A 23,309-nucleotide genomic window follows, 5' to 3' on the forward strand; every position below is an offset into this window, starting at 1 on the left:
TTTAATTTAGGACAAAAAAAAATTAACCAATTTTCTTAATAAGTATAAATTGGTTGACATCTTGTAAATAAAGACAAGGAGGGGCTACAAAATTTGCGAATTGAAGAGATCAAATTTACTTGTGAGGGTTCTATAATCATATTCTTAGGATTCTATTAATACAGTCCATGGTGTTTAACTTACTTGACTAAAGTGCATGAGTTATTGAAATTTTTCTGATATTGTCTTCAATTTTCAAGGATAAAAAAATTGTATCAATACAAGTAATTTGTATAATAATGGAGGCTTGGATTAAAACTAATAGAAATTTGGACAAACTCATTTTCTTTATGAAATAGCAATTAGAAAATCTTGGAAATGTCAATTGCAAATTTCCAAACATTAAATCATGCGAATGATTTTGATATATAATAAATTGATGAGAAAAAAGCTCTTTACAAAAAAAAACACGCTTTACCAAAAAATTGATGAGAAAAAGGTAATCATATTATTGGTTTGTGTGTGATGATACTCTTTTGTATTGTAAGAAGTAATTAATTGTTGTTTGTCCAAAAAAGTCTTTAAACATCATTCATAACCATTATAAAAGGGATCATGAGAAAAAAATATATACAGCCCCAAATTGAAAGAGGAGTCATGTGCAAAAAAGATATATCATCCCAAATTGAAGGAATAGTCATGTGAAAGGGGACATCCCGAATAGAAGAGATGTGGGGGCAAAGAGATATGAGAAAATTTCTTGTGAGTGAGAGAATATTTTTCATTTCTTGTAAATCTTGAGTGAGAGATTTGAGTTTTGTAGGATGACATATTAGAGTTTTTTTAAAGTTTGTTCAGAAAAGAAAATTGTAATATGTATTTAAGATGATGAATATATTTATCCGGCCATTTTTAAGGATGTAAATAAGAGATATCAAATCATGTTAAATTATGTGTATTTCACTATTTTTATATGGTATGTATCTTTGTGTGTGTTTTCATATGAGATTCTTGTTTGTTAGGTTTTTCCCTAATAAAAAAAAGGGTTCTAGGGGAAAGAGTGGAGTAGAAACTAAGTAAATAAAAAATGTTGTAAACAATATAAAAAGGTAAGTTGAAGAAATTCAATAATAATTTTAGTATTTTATCATTGATATAAAGATTTTTTTTTATTATCAAGAAAGTTTAGTTCAAATAATTGAACATGGTGTATGAATTGTTATAAATTTTCTTATACTTATATTTGATTCCTAAAAATAAAGATATTTCTTTAATTCTCTCATAAATTGATTATGATTAATAAGTTAAGTTTAATGGTGATGTAATAATAATATAAAACAAATATATCATTCAATCATAAAGCACAAATGATTTTAAAATATTCATTATCGAAAATAAAAATTACAAGTAAATCTTATTAATATTAACTTGTTATATGCCCTTAAAGAAACTTGTTATATGCTATTTATTTATGATGCCAACTAATATAAAATTAATAGTGAAATTTATTCTTCCCGTTATTATGTAAAATAAATACACAGTACCAAATTACGAGTCCCATGCACGTATCTGCCAAAATTAATAAAAAAAAATAAAAATCACATAAATAATGCGTTTGCCGGGAGTCGAACCCGGGTCTATTGCTTGGAAGGCAATTATCCTAACCGTTGGACTACAAACGCTATTAGATGTTAAGAGAAATACATTCAATACTTTTTTATAGTTCAATGTTAATTCCATGGCTCGGTTGTATAATTGATTTTTGTTCTAATAAAATATAAACAAGCACATATTGCCATACAAATATGTGATTTTTAAAATATTGTGATGTTAAGCTAAGGTAACATTTGGTAATTAAATATAAGGATGAAATCAAAGAGAACTGGTCATAATAAACTATTGCATTTTGCCCTAATCAACGTTACCTAAATTTTCTTAATTCTTATGTAATTATTTGACTTCAGCCTATACATTATTCATTAAACAGCTGGAGTTATTATTCATTACCATGCATTCCTTTTACACTTCTCCCCCCCCCCCCCCCCCCCTTAACTGAACGTATATAATTTCTAACATTTGATATTTATGATTATCTATAGAATATAGTGCATTTGAAGCTTCAATGTTTTGTGCTCATATGTCACTTAGGTTGCATATGTTACACAATATATTACAGGATAAATACTTGAATTAAAGGATAATTTTTGAACATGTGTATTATTTGATTAACAATAGAAAATATAAATAATAATACAAAATTTATTAAAATATCTTTTTTAATATCTATTATCTTAATATAATATACATCATTATTATATTTTATGAGGATTCAAAATATAGAATACATACAAGCAAGTTAACTAGTTGGTAATGTAAATGTTAAATATATGACATGATAAGGTTATTTAAATTAGTAGATAATGTGAATTCAAAATACATGAGGCATGATAAGGTTGTTGAGTAAAACTAAAATATCAAACATGTGGTGTTACAAACAACAAAACGAAACACATGTCTTTAACAAATGCGGAAAACATAATCAGAATATACCTCCAGCCATATTGCCGTGAAAGAATTATTTTATTTTGATTCTTCCAAGCTCCCACTCTTTCTTTTTAGATGGTATATCAGACGAAAATGAAAGATGTGAGCTTAGAGACCAAACACATGTTGGACATTTTAGTGTAATTGATCTCTTTATTTTGTTAAAATAAGAGTGCACGCTTATTTTAATGTAATAACGAGATATTCGGTTTAGGCAAATTTTGGAAGTTACATGGAAGTTACTAAAACTTCCATCAACGGCAGTTTTTAAAAGAGAAAAAACTTCCATCAACCGCCAAAAACCACCTGTTCTTTGATCATAAATAATCATTCTGGTTCAGAAAGCATAACGGGTGACAAAACATACAAGACCAAAACAAAACTCTTGAATTATAATCTTCTGATTTTATCCGATTGAACAATTTTGGTTGAACCCCGAAATTTGATTCAATCTGAAAGTGTTATACACGACTTCAGATTTATCCAGTATCATCTCGTTTTTCAAATTAACCAACAAAAGATTGAATCAAATCTTTCGAGATGATGAACGATAGTTCGAAGATGACAAGCAAGTTTGCGAAGTTGGACAAGTTTGAAGGGCAGGATTTCAGAAGATGGCAGAAGAAGATGCACCTTCTCTTGACAACATTGAAGGTGGTGTATGTGCTGAGTACACCGATGCCGGTGTTTATGGAAGACGAAACTCTAGATCAAACAAGGAAGCGTTCGAAATGGGAGAACGACGATTACATTTGTCATGGACACATTCTGAACGGTATGTCTGACTCTCTCTTTGATATTTATCAAAATGTTGAGTCTGCTAAGGAATTATGGGACTCTCTTGAATCCAAGTATATGGCAGAAGATGCCTCAAGTAACAAATTCTTAGTTAGTAATTTCTTTAATTACAAAATGATTGATTCGAGACCTGTTATGGAACAATATAATGAACTGCTGTGGATTTTGGGTCAGTTTACTCAACATGATTTGAAAATGGATGAATCCATTGCAGTTTCATCTATAATTGATAAACTGCCTTCTTCTTGGAAAGACTTCAAGCATACTTTGAAACATAAGAAGGAAGAGTTGACTCTGGTTCAACTCGGTAGTCATTTCATGATTGAGGAGTCGCCGAGGGATCAAGAAATTGACAAAGTCAATGATAAAAACGTAGCAGGTTCCTCTTCCGTTAATATGGTAGAGGAAAGTGGAACAATTAAGCAAAATTACAATGCTAAAGGTAACAAACGAAAATTTCAAGGAAATAAGAACAAAGGTCCAAACAAACAGACAAAATTGTCATGTTGGAAGTGTGGGAAACCTGGTCATTTAAAGAGGGATTGCCGGGTGTTCAAAGGAAAGAACAAGGCTGGTCCAAGTGGGTCTAATGATCCTGAAAAGCAACAAGGTCAGATTGTAGTGAATACTTTTAATTCGAATACGAATTCAAATTATGTATCACTAATATCTGATGCATTCTATGTGCAGGATGATGACGTTGCTTGGTGGTTTGATTCGGGAGCAACAAGCCATGTGTGCAAAGATTGTCGTTGGTTCAAGGAATTTAGACCAATCGATGATGGCTCTATTGTGAAGATGGACAATGTTGCAACTGAAGCAATCCTAGGATTAGGTTGTGTGAATTTAGTTTTTACTTCCGGAAAAAGTTTGTATTTGGATAATGTCTTATTTGTACCTGGTATTCGTAAGAACTTATTGTCTGGTATGATTTTAAATAATTGTGGTTTCAAGCAAGTACTTGAAAGTGACAAGTACATCTTGTCAAGACATGGTTCATTTGTTGGATTTGGTTATCGTTGTAATGGAATGTTTAAATTAAATATTGATTGAAATTCTGATACTGGGGACAGATGTCGTACAGGATGTCACGACATCACGCTTCAGAACATGCAGATTGTCTTTGACTGTATGAACAGATTAAACAAGTAAATAACACAAGAGAATTGTTAACCCAGTTCGGTGCAACCTCACCTACATCTGGGGGCTACCAAGTCAGGGAGGAAATCCACTAAAATAGTGTTAGTTCAAGGTCTAACAGCCACTGTTTACAACCTTCTCACCTAACCACTACCCGTGCGATCTCTACCTAAGAGCCACTCTTAGATATGAGAAACCCCGCTCACTCCCTCTCACTCACACTCCCGTGTTTACAAATAACTCAAAGACACACCAGAGATCAACTCTGAACAAAAGAGATCAACTCTACACACTAGAGATCAACTCTACACACAAGAGATCAACTCTACACACTCAGGTCCAACACTTGATGTTAGGGTACCATCAAGGTGGCTCACAAAACACTCAAGTCCCAAAACTCACAAAATAACTCTTCAATCCCGGACTTGGTACAGAACTCGTGCAGCCTCCGTGTTTATATAGCAGTGAGCGTATCTGGGCTGCAACTTCTTGTGCTGGATGAGATCTATCATTATCCTGAAAAAATCTGCAGTTAAAGAACTAAAAGATAACGTTTGATCTTTTAGTTTGAATCTTTAATCTTTAATCTTTAATCCCTGAACGAACTCTTCTAGTTTGTAATTCGAACTTTAATGATCTTTTAATTCGTTCCTAAAGATAGATCATCTAATCTCTTGCTAACTGCACAATAATCTGTTAAAGATATAACAGATTTATGTGTCCAGTATTTTCGGGCAAGATGTCAGGACATCGTATCCGACATCGTGGATCCTGCAGCTTCAATGCTTCATTTGACATTTTATCTTGACTTATGCATTGTGCAGCAACTCCAGTATTTTCGGGCAGGATGTCAGGACATTGTATCCGACATCGTGGATCCTGCAACTTCAATTCTTCATTTGACATTTTATCTTGCCTTGTGCATTGTGCAGCCCGATCTTATTCCTTGACATAACGTTGGACATCATGTGCAGCAACTCCAGCTTTCCTTCATTGTCTAAGTGCTTATGTTTTAACAAAATCTTAGCCAATCTTTTAAAACTCCGTAGAGCTAAGCACTAACAATCTCCCCCTTTGGCAAATTTTGTCTAAAACATACTTAGACACTTCCTGAGCAGGTACGAGCAGTTATGCAAGTGGGATCAGCAACTTTCATTATCAGAGTAATCAAGCACAGCGGAAATTCTTCAAGTTGCAAATCTACAAGTCTTCTCCAGGATGTCAAGACATCTTACGTGACATCCGCTTTCTGCTCCCCCTGTCTTCATGCTCTTACTGCAGCATCTTCTATCAGCTTCTAGTAGCTTACATCAGTCATCCTCAGCAGCAGCAGTCTCCCCCTCAAGATCATATTCATACAACTCCCCCTCAAAATCATGAATCATGCATACATCGTTTCCTACTGCCATACATCGTATCAATCATGCATAATACGACTATTGCATACATAGTATCCTACTGCTCAAAATCATGCATAATAGCAAGCATAATACTATTACTCCCCCTTTTTAGACAGAATTTGACAAAAGTAGAATGCATGAACTTAAGGTGCAAATATTACAGACCCATAGTAAACAATTGTTCAAAGGGACATGCCCCTATAGCTAGTAAAAAGCAAAAAATATAAAGGTCTGATGATCATGGGGTGGCTTCAGAATCATCATCATCGGATTCTGTATCCTCTGCTGCATCTTCGTCATCGGCTTCTTCTTCTTCTTCCTCAGCTTCTTCTTCTTCTTGCTCAGCTGCTTCTTCTTCCTCGGCTGCTTCACCATCATCAATGCCACTTTCTGAGAGCCTTTTGATCAGCCGTTCTAGCTCCATCTTCTTCTCTGTGGTGGCTTTGATGGTTGCTTCCAGCACCTTGCATGTGTCCTTGAGTTCAGCAATCAAGGCATCCTTGGACACAGCACCTGAAGCAGCAGCTTTCCCTGATGTCGAGACAATGTCTGGGACATGTGTCCCCTCAAACAGTTTGTAATGCAGGGATAGAGGAGATTCTCTCTTCATCACAGAGTCAGTGTAGTTTAAAATATTGGGATGTTGACTCAACATAATGCCACACAATACAGTTGGGAAGGCAATGGGTAATTTAACAGCAAAGGATTCTGAATGCTTAACAGTTTGATCAAAAATGTAGTTTCCAAAATTAAATTTGGACTTGGTTCCAACAGCATACAGAAATTTACCCAAACCTGTGGCAACAGTGGAAGTATGATTGGTGGGTACCCAGTTTGCAGCACCAATCCTGTGTAGAATTGCATACTTCACACTTAGCTTCCCTGCTGAAAGCTTCCCTTTCTTTGGCCAATGCTGGACTTGTTTGGCAGTGATTTCCTTGGCAATTTGATGCTCAGAAACAGCAATATCTATCACTCCATTAGTAGGTCTGCCCAGATATTTGTTGATCACAGCAGGGGAGAATCTAACACACTTTCCTCTGACAAACACTTTCTGATAATCATCACTTTTTCTGTTTGTTATGTCAGAGGGAATGTTGACAATGAATTCCCTGACTAGGCCTTCATAACAGTCTCCCAATTTGGTGACTGTCTTCATCAGTCCTGCTGCCTTGATGAGGTCCATGGTCTCCTTGCAATCCAAGGCATCTCTTCCCAGTTCTCTTTCAATAGCAAGCCTTCGTTGATATACAAATTTCCACCTTTCAACATTGCCAATGGAGTGGAATGAGATGTTGTCCAATGGTGCATCAGGGACATTTCCAGGCACCTTCTTCCCAGATTTCTTGGTCCTCTTTGATGTCGAGACATCTAGTTCGACATCATCATCAGAATCAGATGAGGAAATTTCTTTCCTCTTCTTGGAAGGGATTGCAACTTTGCTCCGTCTGGATGTGGTAGGAGTGATCGGAGTGCTCTTCTTCTGTGCCATAGTTTTGATTCGTCCAGACCTCTTAATGGGGGTTTTTCCTTTTCTGCTTTGTAACCTTTCTGCAATGCCAGGTGCCAACCTGTTGGCAATGGGTTTCTCATCAGATTCAACTTCTTCTAGGTCAATGAGGTCACCTGGAGCAGGTTCTGGTGCCCTTGGTGCAGGGGTCTCCTCTGAGGCTTGATCCTCTTCTTCTGTTGATTCCTCTTCACTGGGTGAAGGAAGGACTTCAGCATTTGGAGTGGAGGATGTTGGAACATCTTTCTCAGCATCAGGCACAGAAACACTTGGGGTGGAAGATGTTGGAACATCTTTCTCAGCATCAGGCACAGAAGCATCTTTCAGAATGCTACTCACAATACTGCGGATCTTCTTATCCATCTCCGGGTCTACTTCCCTAGAACTTGTTGCAAGGCTAGGGTTTTCAGAAATCTTCACTCCCTGTTGTCTTCTGGGAACCAGTTTTTCAGGGACAGAAGCTTGACCAGGAATTATTTGTATGGGTTGGATGTTGAATTTTGGTTGTTCCTGGTGCGGAGATGATGGTACAGAGGGTGAACCAGAAGCTGAAATTTCTTTTGGTGAGGTAGCCATGGAAAAGCAGAGCGTTTGGAATGGTTTCGCAAATTTCTGAGAGCTATTGGGAAATGCTGAAGACGGGATTACCACGACAATATAAGTTTGAATGAGGAATATAGAGGGGCGTGTGAAGCAACGGTCGAATTCGTTTTGGCTTAGTAGTGAACGTGCTATTAATGTTAAGTGATTCGTTTGGGCACGTTCAGATTGCAGTAGCTGCTATAATTCCTCTAGCAGACAAATGCCCAGCTTGCCCCTCAGTTTTTCAAACTGATTTGCATCCAATGCCTTTGTGAAAATATCTGCTATTTGTTCCTCAGTGTCAACATGCTCCAGTGTAATAACTTTATCATCAACAAGCTCTCTAATATAGTGATGTCTAATGTCAATGTGCTTGGTTCTGCTGTGTTGCACAGGATTTTTAGAAATATTAATAGCACTCAAGTTGTCACAGTATAATGTCATGACATCTTGTTCGACATTGTACTCTTTGAGCATCTGCTTCATCCAAACTAGTTGTGAACAGCTGCTTCCTGCTGCAATATACTCTGCTTCTGCAGTAGATAGGGACACACAGTTCTGCTTCTTGCTGAACCAAGAAATAAGATTGTTGCCCAGATAGAAGCATCCACCAGAAGTGCTTTTTCTGTCATCTGCACTTCCAGCCCAATCAGCATCACAATACCCAACCAGCATTGAATCTGAACAATGACAGTACATAATCCCATAGTCACTGGTGCCATTTACATGTTTCAGGATTCTCTTTACTTGAGTCAAGTGACTTATCTTAGGATTGGCTTGATATCTTGCACAAACACCTACTGCATAGGTGATGTCGGGTCTGCTAGCTGTTAAATATAGTAAGCTCCCAATCATGCTTCTGTACAGACTTTGATCAACACTGGTGCCAGCTTCATCTTTTGACAGCTTCAAGTGAGTAGGTGCAGGTGTTCTTTTATGGCTGGCATTCTCCATCCCAAACTTCTTGACAATGTTCTTTGCATACTTTCTTTGTGAGAGGAATATGGAGTCTTCCATCTGCTTCACTTGAAGTCCCAGAAAATAAGTCAGCTCTCCAACAAGACTCATCTCAAATTCAGATTGCATCTGTTGAACAAAATGTCGAAGCATCTCATTCGACATCCCTCCAAACACAATGTCATCAACATATATCTGTGCTATCATCAAGTTTTCAGCATCTTGCTTGACAAAGAGAGTCTTGTCAATTCCTCCCTTCCTATACCCTTGCTGAGTTAGGAACTCTGTTAGCCTTTCATACCAAGCTCTTGGAGCTTGCTTCAATCCATAGAGAGCCTTCTTGAGCCTGTATACATGATCTGGATGAGTTGGATCTACAAATCCCTTTGGCTGCTCCACATAGGCTTCTTCATTCAGGTATCCATTCAGGAACGCGCTTTTCACATCCATCTGGTACAGCTTGAATTTGAGGATGCAAGCTACACCAAGTAACAATCTGATGGATTCAAGTCTAGCAACAGGAGCGAAAGTTTCATCAAAGTCTACACCTTCAATCTGAGTGTAGCCTTGAGCAACAAGTCTGGCCTTGTTTCTGGTTATAACACCTTCTTCATTGGTTTTGTTCTTGAAGATCCACTTGGTGCCAATCACATTAGTTCCCTCGGGTCTCGGAACTAGCTCCCAGACTTCATTCCTTTTGAATTGCTCCAATTCTTCTTGCATAGCATTGATCCAGAACTCATCAGTCAGTGCCTCTTTCACATTCTTGGGCTCAATTTTGGAGACAAAGCATGAATTTGAGACGATCTCAATCTCCCTTGATCTTGTAGTGACCCCTCTGTTTGGATCTCCTATAATCAGTTCCTTGGGGTGCATCTTCTGGATTCTAATGGAGGGTCTCTTGTCAGGTTGGTTGATGTCTGATTCATCTGTAGCAGGATCAGAGTTTTCTGCATTTTCTGCACTTTTAGCTGTATCTGCTACATTGTCTCCCGATGTTCTGACATCTTCTTCGAAATCCTTCTTTCTTGCTGGAGTTAGATCATCAACAACCACATTGATGGATTCCATCACAGTTCTGGTTCTGGAATTGAATACTCTATATGCTCTGCTGTTTGTAGAGTATCCCAGGAATATTCCTGCATCACTCTTGGGATCCATCTTTCTCCTTTGCTCTCTATCTGCCAAAATATAACATGGACTTCCAAAGATGTGGAAGTGCTTGACAGTTGGCTTCCTCCCTTTCCAGATTTCATACAGTGTGGTTGGAGTCCCTCTTCTCAGTGTAACTCTGTTGTGGATGTAGCATGCTGTGTTCATGGCTTCAGCCCAGAGATTATAGGGAAGTTCTTTGGCATGAAGCATGACCCTAGCAGCCTCTTGCAAAGTCCTGTTTTTCCTTTCAACTATGCCATTTTGTTGTGGTGTAATGGCTGCAGAGAACTCATGAGTGATGCCTTCAGATGTGCAGAATTCAGTGAACCTGCTGTTTTCAAATTCTCTCCCATGGTCACTCCTGATTCTCTTGATGACACAGTCTTTTTCTCTTTGAAGTCTTAGACTCAACTCTTTGAATACTTCAAAGGTTTCTGATTTCTCTTTGATAAAGTTGACCCAGGTAAATCTGGAGAAACCATCCACAACAACATAGGCATACCTCTTTCCTCCAAGGCTTTCAACTTGCATAGGCCCCATCAAGTCCATGTGAAGTAGTTCCAGCACCCTGGAAGTGGTCTGATGTTGAAGCTTCTGGTGGGACATCTTGACTTGCTTTCCAATCTGACATTCACCACAGATTCTGCCTTCTTCTATTTTCAGATTGGGAATGCCTCTAACAGCACCTTTGTCAATGATTTTCTTCATGCCTCTTAAGTGCAGATGTCCAAATCTTTGATGCCATATTCTGACTTCATCTTCTTTGGAGGATAGACATGTGGAGGAGTAACTGGTTTCTTGAGGTGTCCATAGGTAGCAGTTGTCCTTTGATCTGTTGCCCTTCATTAGAACTTCACTCTTCTCATTTGTCACCAAGCATTCTGACTTTGTGAAGTTTACATTGAATCCTTCATCACACAGCTGACTGATGTTGATCAAGTTTGCAGTCAGTCCCTTCACCAGCAGTACTTTGTCTAGACTAGGAAGTCCATCATGGACTAGCTTTCCCATTCCAGTGATCTTTCCTTTAGAACCATCTCCAAATGTCACATAGCTAGTGGAGCAAGGTTCAATGTTCACCAGGAATTCTTTGACTCCTGTCATGTGTCTGGAACAGCCGCTATCTAGGTACCAATCTTCCTTAGCTGATGCTCTAAGTGAAGTATGAACAACAAGACTAACAGTCTTGTGTTTTGGAACCCACATCATCTTCCTTCTGCTGCCTTGAGTTCCACGATGTGGATGATAGCAAAAGGGCTTTATGTGACCATACTTGCCACAGTAATGACACCTCCACTTCTTTCTTTTGCTCCTTTTCTGCTGCGTTCCATGATGTCGAGACCGATGTTGTGACATCGTGGCTCCAGTGCTGTTTTTGGCAGGAACAAATTCTGTCATGGTTGTTCTGCCAGCAGACTTAGGATTAAATCCAAGTCCTCTCTGGTTTCCAACATTCTTTCCAAGCTGTAGCACCTCATCAAGCGTATCTGAGCCTTTATTCAGCATCTTTATTGATTTTGTCATGTTTTCCAGTTTAGAGTTCAGAAAACCAACTTCTCCTTTAAGCTCAGAGATCTCCTCTTCATGTGCCTCCTTTTCAGCCTCCAGATTTGCAATGACCTTCTTCAGTTGTGCTTCTTGCTGAAGAATCTTCTCACTTTTGATGCATAGTTCTCTATAGGATGTAGCAAGCTCATCAAAAGTGATTTCACTGTCTGTATCACTTGAATCTTCAGCAGATTCAAATCTCCCAGTGAGTGCATTCACATCTCTGTCAGAATCACTTTCTTATTCACTCTCTGTATCAGATCGACATACAGAAAGTCCTTTCCTCTGCTTCTTGAGATGAGTGGGACATTCAGCTATGATGTGTCCATAGCCTTCACACCCATGGCATTGAATTCCTTTGCTGTGACTGGGCTTTACATCTGACCTTTTCTGGTATTTACTGCCTTTCCTGATGTCGAAAGGGATGTTCTGGACATGTGGTTTCTGCCTCCTGTCCATTCTGTTCATCACTTTGTTGAACTGTTTTCCAAGGAGCACAACTGCGTTAGTCAGACCTTCATCAGTATCCAGGTCATACTCACCTTCTTCTCCTTCATCATTGGACACGAAAGCCAGATTCTTGTTCTTCTTTTCAGCCCTATCCGAGAGTCCTAGCTCAAAGGTTTGAAGGGAACCAATGAGTTCATCTACTCTCATGTTGCAAATGTCTTGGGCCTCCTCTATTGCAGTGACTTTCATGTCAAATCTCTTAGGCAAGGATCTGAGGATCTTTCTCACCAGCTTTTCATCTGTCATTCTTTCTCCCAAGGCAGTGCAAGCATTGGCAATTTCAAGAATGTTCATGTGGAAGTCATGAATACACTCTTCCTCCTTCATCTTCAGATTTTCGAATTTTGTAGCCAATAGTTGCAATCTGGACATCTTCACCTTGGAGGTTCCTTCATGAGTGGTTTTCAGGATCTCCCATGCATCCTTGGCCACTGTGCATGTGTTGATCAGTCTGAAGATATTCTTGTCAACTCCATTGAATAGAGCATTCAAGGCTTTGGAGTTTCCAAGTGCCAATTCGTCCTCTTCTTTTGTCCAGTCTTCTTCTGGTTTCAATTCATCAGTGGGCTTTCCTTCTGTGTCCAGCATCTTGGGATGATCCCAGCCTTTGATGACAGCTTTCCAGGTTCTGCTATCCAGTGATTTGAGGAAGGCCACCATCCTTGCTTTCCAGTATTCATAGTTGGTTCCATCCAGAATGGGTGGTCTGTTCACTGGTCCTCCTTCTTTCTCCATGTTCATCAGAATTTATCTCCCTAGATCTCACTCAGTGATTTCGAGTGCCTGCTCTGATACCAATTGAAATTCTGATACTGGGGACAAATGTCGTACAGGATGTCACGACATCACGCTTCAGAACATGCAGATTGTCTTTGACTGTATGAACAGATTAAACAAGTAAATAACACAAGAGAATTGTTAACCCAGTTCGGTGCAACCTCACCTACATCTGGGGGCTACCAAGCTAGGGAGGAAATCCACTAAAATAGTGTTAGTTCAAGGTCTAACAGCCACTGTTTACAACCTTCTCACCTAACCACTACCCGTGCGATCTCTACCTAAGAGCCACTCTTAGATATGAGAAACCCCGCTCACTCCCTCTCACTCACACTCCCGTGTTTACAAATAACTCAAAGACACACCAGAGATCAACTCTGAACAAAAGAGATCAACTCTACACACTAGAGATCAACTCTACACACAAGAGATCAACTCTACACACTCAGGTCCAACACTTGATGTTAGGGTACCATCAAGGTGGCTCACAAAACACTCAAGTCCCAAAACTCACAAAATAACTCTTCAATCCCGGACTTGGTACAGAACTCGTGCAGCCTCCGTGTTTATATAGCAGTGAGCGTATCTGGGCTGCAACTTCTTGTGCTGGATGAGATCTATCATTATCCTGAAAAAATCTGCAGTTAAAGAACTAAAAGATAACGTTTGATCTTTTAGTTTGAATCTTTAATCTTTAATCTTTAATCCCTGAACGAACTCTTCTAGTTTGTAATTCGAACTTTAATGATCTTTTAATTCGTTCCTAAAGATAGATCATCTAATCTCTTGCTAACTGCACAATAATCTGTTAAAGATATAACAGATTTATGTGTCCAGTATTTTCGGGCAAGATGTCAGGACATCGTATCCGACATCGTGGATCCTGCAGCTTCAATGCTTCATTTGACATTTTATCTTGACTTATGCATTGTGCAGCAACTCCAGTATTTTCGGGCAGGATGTCAGGACATTGTATCCGACATCGTGGATCCTGCAACTTCAATTCTTCATTTGACATTTTATCTTGCCTTGTGCATTGTGCAGCCCGATCTTATTCCTTGACATAACGTTGGACATCATGTGCAGCAACTCCAGCTTTCCTTCATTGTCTAAGTGCTTATGTTTTAACAAAATCTTAGCCAATCTTTTAAAACTCCGTAGAGCTAAGCACTAACATTGATGTTCCTTTTGTTCATGAATCTGTTTGTATGGCCTCGTGTAGTTCTATAACTAATATGACAAAATCAGAAATTTGGCATGCTAGATTAGGACATGTTCATTACAAAAGATTAAAAGATATGTCAAAAACAAGTATGATTCCTCCTTTTGATATGAACATTGAAAAATGCAAAACTTGCATGTTGACCAAGATCACTAGGAAACCTTTTAAGGATGTTAAAAGTGAGACTAAAGTCTTAGACCTTATTCATAGTGATTTGTGTGATTTGCATGCTACTCCATCATTAGGTCATAAAAAATATCTTGTTACTTTTATTGATGATGCATCAAGGTATTGTTATGTATATTTATTAAATACAAAAGATGAAGCTCTTGATAAATTTAAAATTTATAAGAAAGAGGTAGAACTTCATCAAAATGGGCTAATCAAAACTCTTCGTACGGATAGGGGAGGTGAGTATTATGATCTGGTTTATTTTCAATCTACTGGAATAATACATCAAACTACAGCTCTTTATACACCACAACAGAATGGTGTAGCCGAAAGGAAGAATAGAACCTTGAAAGAAATGGTGAATTCCATGTTATCCTATTCGGGTTTAAGTGAAGGATTTTGGGGTGAGGCTATGTTGACAGCTTGTTACTTGTTGAACCGAATTCCTAACAAAAGGAATAAGGTTACCCCATATGAACTTTGGCTAAGGCATATAGTCAAGTGTATAATGGGAAGTCTAGACACTTGGGTGTTAGACACGACATGATTCGGGAGTTAATCATGCATGGTGTGATATCAATGGAGTTTGTGAGAACTCAACATAATTTGGCCGATCATTTAACCAAAGGGTTAAGTAGAGATCTCGTGAAAAGGTCGGCTGTGAGATTAGGATTAAAGTCCATATGAAATCTCTTATGTTAAGATACCCAATTCCCATCTAATATGACATTAGGTGCTGAATTCAATGTGGAAAGCTTAGCATGTAGAGATTGGAACACATCATCGAAAGTATCCCAAAAGGAATGTGTTCGGTTCTGTAAGTTAGGGAGGTTGAAGTATAACTTCTCAATGGTTCTTTTGAAAAATTACATTTGCAGGTGCAAGAAAGAAAAGGACTACCTATATAAGCATGAAGTTTAGCCGCTTCAAGAAGCTGGGACTTGGCTTTGATATGCTTATGAAGGATAGGGACACAGGCTAATAAACTAGTGTCGAGCAAGAGTAATGTTATAAACTATTGTGCAGATTATCTTCATGTATTCATTATGAATAGAAAGGGTTCAATCCTTAGTGACACCCTGATATTCGAATATTTGAAACGTGTAATTTGCTAAGATGAAATTCAATCGTCACGATATTTCATCTATGCAGTAGTTTGTTGTATGTTATGACTTTGGTGATTTGATCGGTAATTACACTAAAATGGGGGAGGTTTGTTGGACATTTTAGTGTAATTGATCTCTTTATTATGTTAAAATAAGAGTGCACGCTTGTTTTAATGTAATAACGAGATGTTCGGTTTAGGCAAATTTTGGAAGTTACATGGAAGTTACTAAAACTTCCATCAACGGTTGGAAGTTACATGAAAGTTACTAAAACTTCCATCAACGGCAATTTTTAAAAGAGAAAAAACTTCCATCAACCGCCAAAAACCACCTGTTCTTTGATCATAAATAATCATTCTGGTTCAGAAAGCATAACGGGTGACAAAACATACAAGACCAAAACAAAACTCTTGAATTATAATCTTTTGATTTTATCCGATTGAACAATTTTGGTTGAACCCCGAAATTTGATTCAATCTGAAAGTGTTATACACGACTTCAGATTTATCCAGTATCATCTCGATTTTCAAATTAACCAACAACACATGTGCTATATATAAACATTTTATCATCAAGAATGCATTTAATAGTCATTATCACTCATTAATGTCATTCAATATTTGGTCATTCAACTCCAAAACTGATGGAACACTTGACCTTCTAAGTCCAAAACGTTCATACCACTATTAAGGAGTTAATCAAAGCTTTTAATAGAAAATTATTACATGTTGTAGCTAGTAGATAATGCAAATTTGAAATATATGACATGATACGCTAACTGATAATGGACAAAAAATAAGAGAGGTTGGGATATGCATGTCTTTTAAACACTTTGAGACAAAAAGTTGTCCCATGATTTTCTGAGTAACAAGAAGTTTAGTTTTTGTCCTGTCCTCCTCTGATTAATATTTATTTTGTCCAGTACCGTAAATTTTAGCAAATCACTCTTAATAATGCTAAAGAATAATCATCAATAATTTAATACATTAGGTATGCTTTTAATTTCCTTATTATTATTCTTTTATGAATTAGTCTCTCCCCAATTTTTTTAAATTTAACTCCTTATTTATTTCAATTGTGTAATTTTGATTTATGTGTAAACTTAACCTTCCATATTTAACAAAAAATACAAGCATGACATTTCTATTGTACTCTCACGTCAACATTCCTACTACATATTGAATTTTAACTTAAAAAATTAATCAAAATTGCACAAATAAAACAATGACATCAAATTTTGCACAAGAAAAATAAAGTCAAGGAACTAAATTTGCAAAATAATAATAATAAGGGGACAAAAAAAATACAATTAAGTCTAGCTAACCTGTATATATATCTTTGATTTAACATGTAAAAATTTTAAGGGTTTCCTAGATTATCAATTATAGGAAACCAACATGATCTTGAAACTTATGATTCTCACAAATAATAAATAAATCAATAATGCGTATATTTCTCCATAATGAGACTTCTCTCTGATGTACTTTGATTTCTTGGAAGAGGAGATAAACAAGATTGCACTCCCTTGACTATTCTTTCTGCCTCTCTACATTTGTGATTGTGATGACTAAAGATTAGAGAGAACACTTTTCTATCACGAAGTAAACCTTGATTCACGTTTAACCCCCTTTTATAATCCCTACTTCCATCAAGTAGCATTTATCTCTAGAAATTTTTCCTATTTGACCCAATTGCAATTTAGTCCTTAATTATTAATTATTTATTTATTAGTCTCTACATAAATCACATATCTATCACGTGAGACATAAATTCTAACATAACCACCATAGATACATGTATTCATGGTGGCTAAACCAAAGATACAGCTCAAGGGAGAACCAAAACTAGCCGTGAGTGTCTCACTCACACCCTTTCTTCCCGTATATTTTCTAATAATGAATAGAACATAGGAAACCACCACTTACCAAGAAGAGAGAATGATAATCAAAACAAGTGAAAGAAAGAGAGCTCCCGCCATCTAAGCTTTAGGTGCATGCGTACGTGCCTTCATGTGAGGTGTGACAAATGCGGAAAAAAGAGAGTTTTCTCATGAGATATACTCTCACATTTCCACAAAAAAAAATTATTATTATAAGTACCTAAGTCTCATCTCCTTCATCCTTAAATCCACCCTACTTTTCTTTTCCCCTTCATTCATTCATTCTCTTTGTGCACCAAACCAACCAAACCCCTTCTCTTATCTTATAGAGTGGAGTTTGTTTACTTGTTTTTTTTATTATTATTTCTTGTTCATCAAGAAATTTTTAGCCAAGGTTCCAAGTCAATCACATTTAGCTAGCACTACCGTTTTGTCTGAACTTTGTTCCTCATTTTTTTCCCTGCAAAGTCATCATCATTGGGGTCTTGTCCATGGCTTATTCTTATTCCTCAAGTTTACTCACTAAACTCATATTTGGAGTGTCACACAACAATGAGTTGTGCCATTCAAGGAGGAAGGGAAATGTTGTGTATTGCCAAGGGGGTGGGAAGAATGTGATCAAGTCCTCATCCTCAGGAAGCTTGTCTTCTGTGTTGACAGAAAGATCATCATTGGTTGGCACAGATCATGAAGCTGCAGTAACTCTAATGGATGCAGGAAGCTTGGTCTTGTCACAAAATGGGAAAAGCCAGGCAGAGATTGTGGTGAAGGATTTGGTGCCTTATGGTGGAACAACAACATTGATAGGGTTGGAAGATGGAATAGGCATTGTCAAGTTTCTTGGAGGGAAAAAGTTTTTCATTACTGGGGCAACTGGGTTTCTAGCCAAAGGTATTTTGTCTAATATATATACTCTTTTGTGGAGATTAGCGTCTTAAGTTTCCTCAATGGTTTAATTGGTTTTGACTATGATATATTGGTGAGTAGTCATTTGTTTGCTGTTAATTCAGTTTTTATTGAGAAGATTCTAAGGACAGAACCAGATGTGGGGAAAATGTACCTTTTGATCAAGGCAAAGAATAACCAAGCTGCAATGGAGAGATTGCAAAATGAAGTATGGCTTTTGTATACGAAATTTTAGGTTTGAGAAAAAATTTCTATTTTCACATATAATTACAAAAATGACATCTTAATTTCACTTTGTTTCAAGATTAGTACTTGAAATAGTAAATACATGATTTCTTTTGTTTTCACTGTTTCTATATGAATCTTTGAAAATATAGAAGAAAAAAAAGGTGAAATAAGATGTTTTTGTAATTTTAAAATAGGAACAAATAGAAAATGTTTTCTCATCTTATTTTTTTCACCTTGCATTTGCTCATGGCTTCATTTCTTAATCTCATGTTAAATTTTTGTTTGTGTGGTTTAGATCATAAACACACAACTTTTCAGATGCCTTCAAGAAATCCATGGAAAATCATACCAAGCCTTTATGTTGAGCAAGCTAGTTCCTGTTGTAGGCAATATTTGTGAACACAATCTTGGACTAGATGAAGATATATCTAATGTTATAGCAGAGGAGGTAGATGTCTTTGTAAATTCTGCAGCTAATACAACATTTGATGAAAGGTTAGCCTCTATAACTCTCCAAAAAGCTTCTCCATCAATGATACATTCCCATTTTTTTTGTGTAATCATTTGACTAATGTGATCAGATATGATACTGCTATCAACATAAACACCATAGGGCCATGCCGCCTTATGAACATTGCCAAAAAGTGCAAGAAGCTCAAGCTCTTTCTGCATGTTTCAACAGGTAAAAACACAAGAATGGTTCTATTTTTAAAAACTCAAATCCATGTGCTAAGCATGATTTACATCGCATAACAAAATGACAAAGTCCTTGCTTGTAATGTGCAGCATATGTCAATGGACAAAAGCAAGGTAGGATCATGGAGAGACCATTTAGCATTGGAGAGTGCATAGCAAGAGAAAAATATATATCTGAAGTTTCACCAAAATACCTTCCCACATTGGACATTGAAGGAGAAATAAATCTGGTTTCAAATTACAAAGGGGACATTGAAGATAACTTACTAACTCAGAAAATGAAGGAGATTGGTCTAGAGAGGTATTGAGTTTCCTTATAAAGGTTTTAAATTGTAGTTGTAGCATGGTTGTGGTTTCGTCACGGTCCTTGATATTTTGGAAAAGTACAAATAAATGCGGCTGATGCAACCACAATTATAATTGTGAATTGTGAAGTTTCCTAAAATCTTGACATTTTTTCTGAAGGACTAAAATCTTGACATTGCAACCGCAATTGTAGCCACATACTGTTTTTTTAAAACTTTTTATGTTTTAAATGACTCATTATTTATCTTTCCAATTTTCATCTTTATGTAAAATGATCATAGAAACAGAAAGGTTGAACCTCCTATTTAGAAATTCGTAATCTAATTTGATTGTTGAGTAATTTCTTAAACAGGGCAAGAAGATATGGGTGGCAGGATACATATGTGTTCACAAAGGCTATGGGAGAAATGATGATTGACAAATTGAGAGGGGATATTCCAGTTGTTGTAATGCGACCAAGTGTTATTGAGAGCACTTTCAGTGAACCATTTCCTGGGTGGATGGAAGGAAATAGGTAAGTCACTACCATTTTTTCAAAAGAAAAGGAACTTAAGACCATTTGTTTAAGCTTAATAAAAAGTGATTTCAATATAGCACAAAAAATTAATTTTTTTTTTAGACTTTTTCCAAAAGTTATTATTTTATATAACTTCTCAAAATAATCTAGAATCTGATTTTCATATTTTTTTTAAATGCTTACCAAATACTTCAACGTATTTCAAAATTGCACTCTAAATTTTGTTGATATAACCAGTGGCGGATCCACGTTACAACCAGTGGCGAATGCAGCCCTCGTATAAAATAAATTACATATAAATAAAATAAATATGTATATTTTGTCCCCTTTAATTTTTGTATATTTGATCATCTGTCTTTATTATTTCACTCTTTTCATAATAATAATTATTTTTTATTTCTTAAAATAATTGTCCCTCCTAACTTATGTTGTGTTTGATTTAGAGAATAACAGTGGCGAATGCAGCCCTCGTATAAAATAAATTACATATAAATAAAATAAATATGTATATTTTGTCCCCTTTAATTTTTGTATATTTGATCATCTGTCTTTATTATTTCACTCTTTTCATAATAATAATTATTTTTTATTTTTAAAATAATTGTCCCTCCTAACTTATGTTGTGTTTGATTTAGAGAATAAAAATAAAGAAAATAGAAATTGAAGAGAATTTTTTTTATTAAACTAGAGTGTAGAAGGTGTGGGTTTCACATGATATCCACCAAATTTTTTTCCTTTCTCCCTAACCAAACATAGTCTTAGGGTTCTAGATCGGTCACTCATATAACTAACTAAAAGTTTTTCTTTTATCTGTGCCGAATGACATGTGTAATTTATGTAACCAACCTCACCTACGGGATAAGACTTTGATGTTTTCGGCGTCTTCGTTGTAATAAGTTTTTCTTTTAACTTCCAGGATGATGGATCCAATAGTTCTCTGGTATGGGAAAGGGCAGCTAACAGGTTTCTTGGTAGATCCAAATGGAGTACTGGATGTGGTAAGTGACATCAAAGAATTTCATTGTGTTTCACACAATCCATTATCTAAAAAGTAAAAAATAAATAAATAATTCTTAAACTCCATAGATTGGTTAGTAATTCTCATTTCTCACACTAAACAATTGTTCATTTGCTCTCATCATATAGGTCCCAGCTGACATGGTTGTTAATGCAACCTTAGCTGCAATGGCAAGGCATGGAATGAACCAAAAGCCAGATATCAATGTGTACCAAATTGCTTCATCTGTAGTGAACCCTCTAGTCTTCCAAGACCTGGCAAGGCTTCTATATGAACACTACAGTTCCTCACCATGCATTGACTCAATGGGTAGGCCAATTCAAGTTCCACTGATGAAGTTTTTTAGCTCCACAGAAGAATTCTCTGGTCACCTGTGGAGAGATGCTATTCAGAAAAGAGGCATCACAGCTATGGCCTCCTCAAAGGCGAAGATGTCTCAGAAACTTGAAAACATGTGCAGAAAATCAGTGGAGCAAGCAAAGTACTTGGCCAACATTTATGAACCATACACATTTTATGGTGGAAGGTTAGATATATACTCATTTGTTGATTTCACACTCTTCAACTAGGGGCAACACTAGTGGTTCAAATTTAATTTGCATGCACTCTGTAAATTTTTTTACTGTGGATAAATATGAATGATAGTGTATAAGTTAATAAACTTATTATATAATTTTTCATAGTAAATCAAAAATCATGATAAACATAACTTTTAAAGTAGTGATTATAAAAGTCAATATATTTATTATATATAATAATTTATAATTGAATGATAATATAAAATTTATAATTTTTCATCGACATTCAAAAATCATGATAAACATAACTTTTAAAATAATTACTATAAAAGTCAATATATTTAACATATGATAATATGTAATGGAAAGATAATATAAAAGTTAATAAACTTATTTTATAATTTTTCATAGTCAATTAGAAATTATGGTAGGAATGACTTTTAAAATACTTACTACAAAAGTCAATAATTTACTCTATATGATAATTTATAATTAAACGATAGTGTGAATTTTTTTACGTGATTAGTGTTACACTATTTAATCGACAAAAAAACAATTGTACATATTATGAGGAATAAATTACTGATTTAAAAAAAAAAATACTGTGATGCAGGTTTGATAACAGTAACACACAAAGATTGATGGAAAGCATGTCTGAAGAAGAAAAGAGGGAGTTTGACTTTGATGTAAAGAGCATCGATTGGAATGACTACATCACCAATGTCCATATACCTGGACTAAGGAGACATGTCATGAAGGGGAGAGGAATGGGGAGTCAGTGACATACATATATTGTGCTATGTAATTCACTAGTTTTATGCTGCAACAAACAAACAACTGTATTAAAATGTGTGATTTTCTTTCTTTCATAGAACCCTATATGGTGTGGTAACAACTACAACAAGGGTATGCTTCATTATTCATAAATAATGTAATTTAATAGTAAGAATAAGAATAATCAAATTTCTGTAATTGGTTACCACCCGGTTTCGCTTATTTACATGTTCTTTGGTTGGAATTTTCTTTGTCAAACACAGCAAAGAGGTCTACTTACCCATTCTCTTATTCAAACCTTTTTCTTTGAAGAATTGGTGAGAAAAATGAAAAAATTATTATTTATTAATGACAGTACGGTCATGGAAAAGTGTAGAACTAAAATTTGTATGTTTAAATTTAATTTGAAAAAGACATGCATGAACAATTTTGATTAAGCAAAAACAAAATGTAGTTGTCTCAAACTTCAAATAAGTTATTTAATATTTTTTATCGGCAATAAGTTATTTAATATATAATTTTTTTATGTAAAGATTTATTTTATATAAATCCTAATCCTAGTAACTAACGGTTAACAAATGGGTTTTTATTTCATGGGTAGATTTTTTTAATCCTGGCCAAGGAAATAGGGAATATTTATTTTCATGGGACAAAAAATGTGAGTAAAAATAGATATATATTTTCTTCTTACCTACCATCGCACTCTCCTCTTAATAATTCTTTCATCTATGTTCTTTGAATAAAATGTGTCAATCTTTATTTACCGCAAATTTTGACCACAATGATTTTTTGTTTCCCTCCAATTATTGTGTTCATGTCTAATGTAGTGCGAATATGTATATCTATATTTTGGGTCATATTCTAATAATAATAATAGTAAAGGAATAATGAGAGAAATTTTGTCATGAGAATATGAGATATATAAGATTTTAAGTATATTTTATTTGTTGTTTGTTGGTCTTATAATAAAAAATATTAATGTTTATATCATGGAAAAAATAACATCTTTAATATAATAAGAATATTTTAGTAATTTTAATATATATTATAAGGGAAAACTAATTTAAC

At 35.8% G+C, this 23,309-nt stretch overlaps 1 protein-coding gene and 1 non-coding gene across 2 annotated transcripts; one reads left to right on the forward strand and one right to left on the reverse strand.

Moving 5' to 3' along the window:
- Positions 1-1,589: 1,589 nt before the first annotated feature.
- On the reverse strand, positions 1,590-1,661 carry TRNAG-UCC. Its single transcript has one exon. It is a non-coding gene; the product is annotated as a tRNA-Gly (tRNA).
- Positions 1,662-17,684: 16,023 nt separating this feature from the next.
- LOC114367897 (fatty acyl-CoA reductase 2-like) lies at positions 17,685-22,376 on the forward strand. The gene is made up of 9 exons (XM_028325151.1): positions 17,685-18,169; positions 18,289-18,392; positions 18,708-18,907; positions 18,994-19,094; positions 19,199-19,409; positions 19,767-19,928; positions 20,848-20,929; positions 21,078-21,475; positions 22,081-22,376. The coding sequence occupies exons 1-9, from the start codon at positions 17,770-17,772 to the stop codon at positions 22,247-22,249; spliced, it is 1,827 nt and encodes a 608-aa protein (XP_028180952.1). The 5' UTR covers positions 17,685-17,769; the 3' UTR covers positions 22,250-22,376.
- The last annotated feature ends 933 nt before the right edge of the window (positions 22,377-23,309 follow it).

Source organism: Glycine soja, chromosome 9 (genome assembly GCF_004193775.1).
Source record: "Glycine soja cultivar W05 chromosome 9, ASM419377v2, whole genome shotgun sequence".
Lineage (NCBI taxonomy): Eukaryota > Viridiplantae > Streptophyta > Magnoliopsida > Fabales > Fabaceae > Glycine > Glycine soja.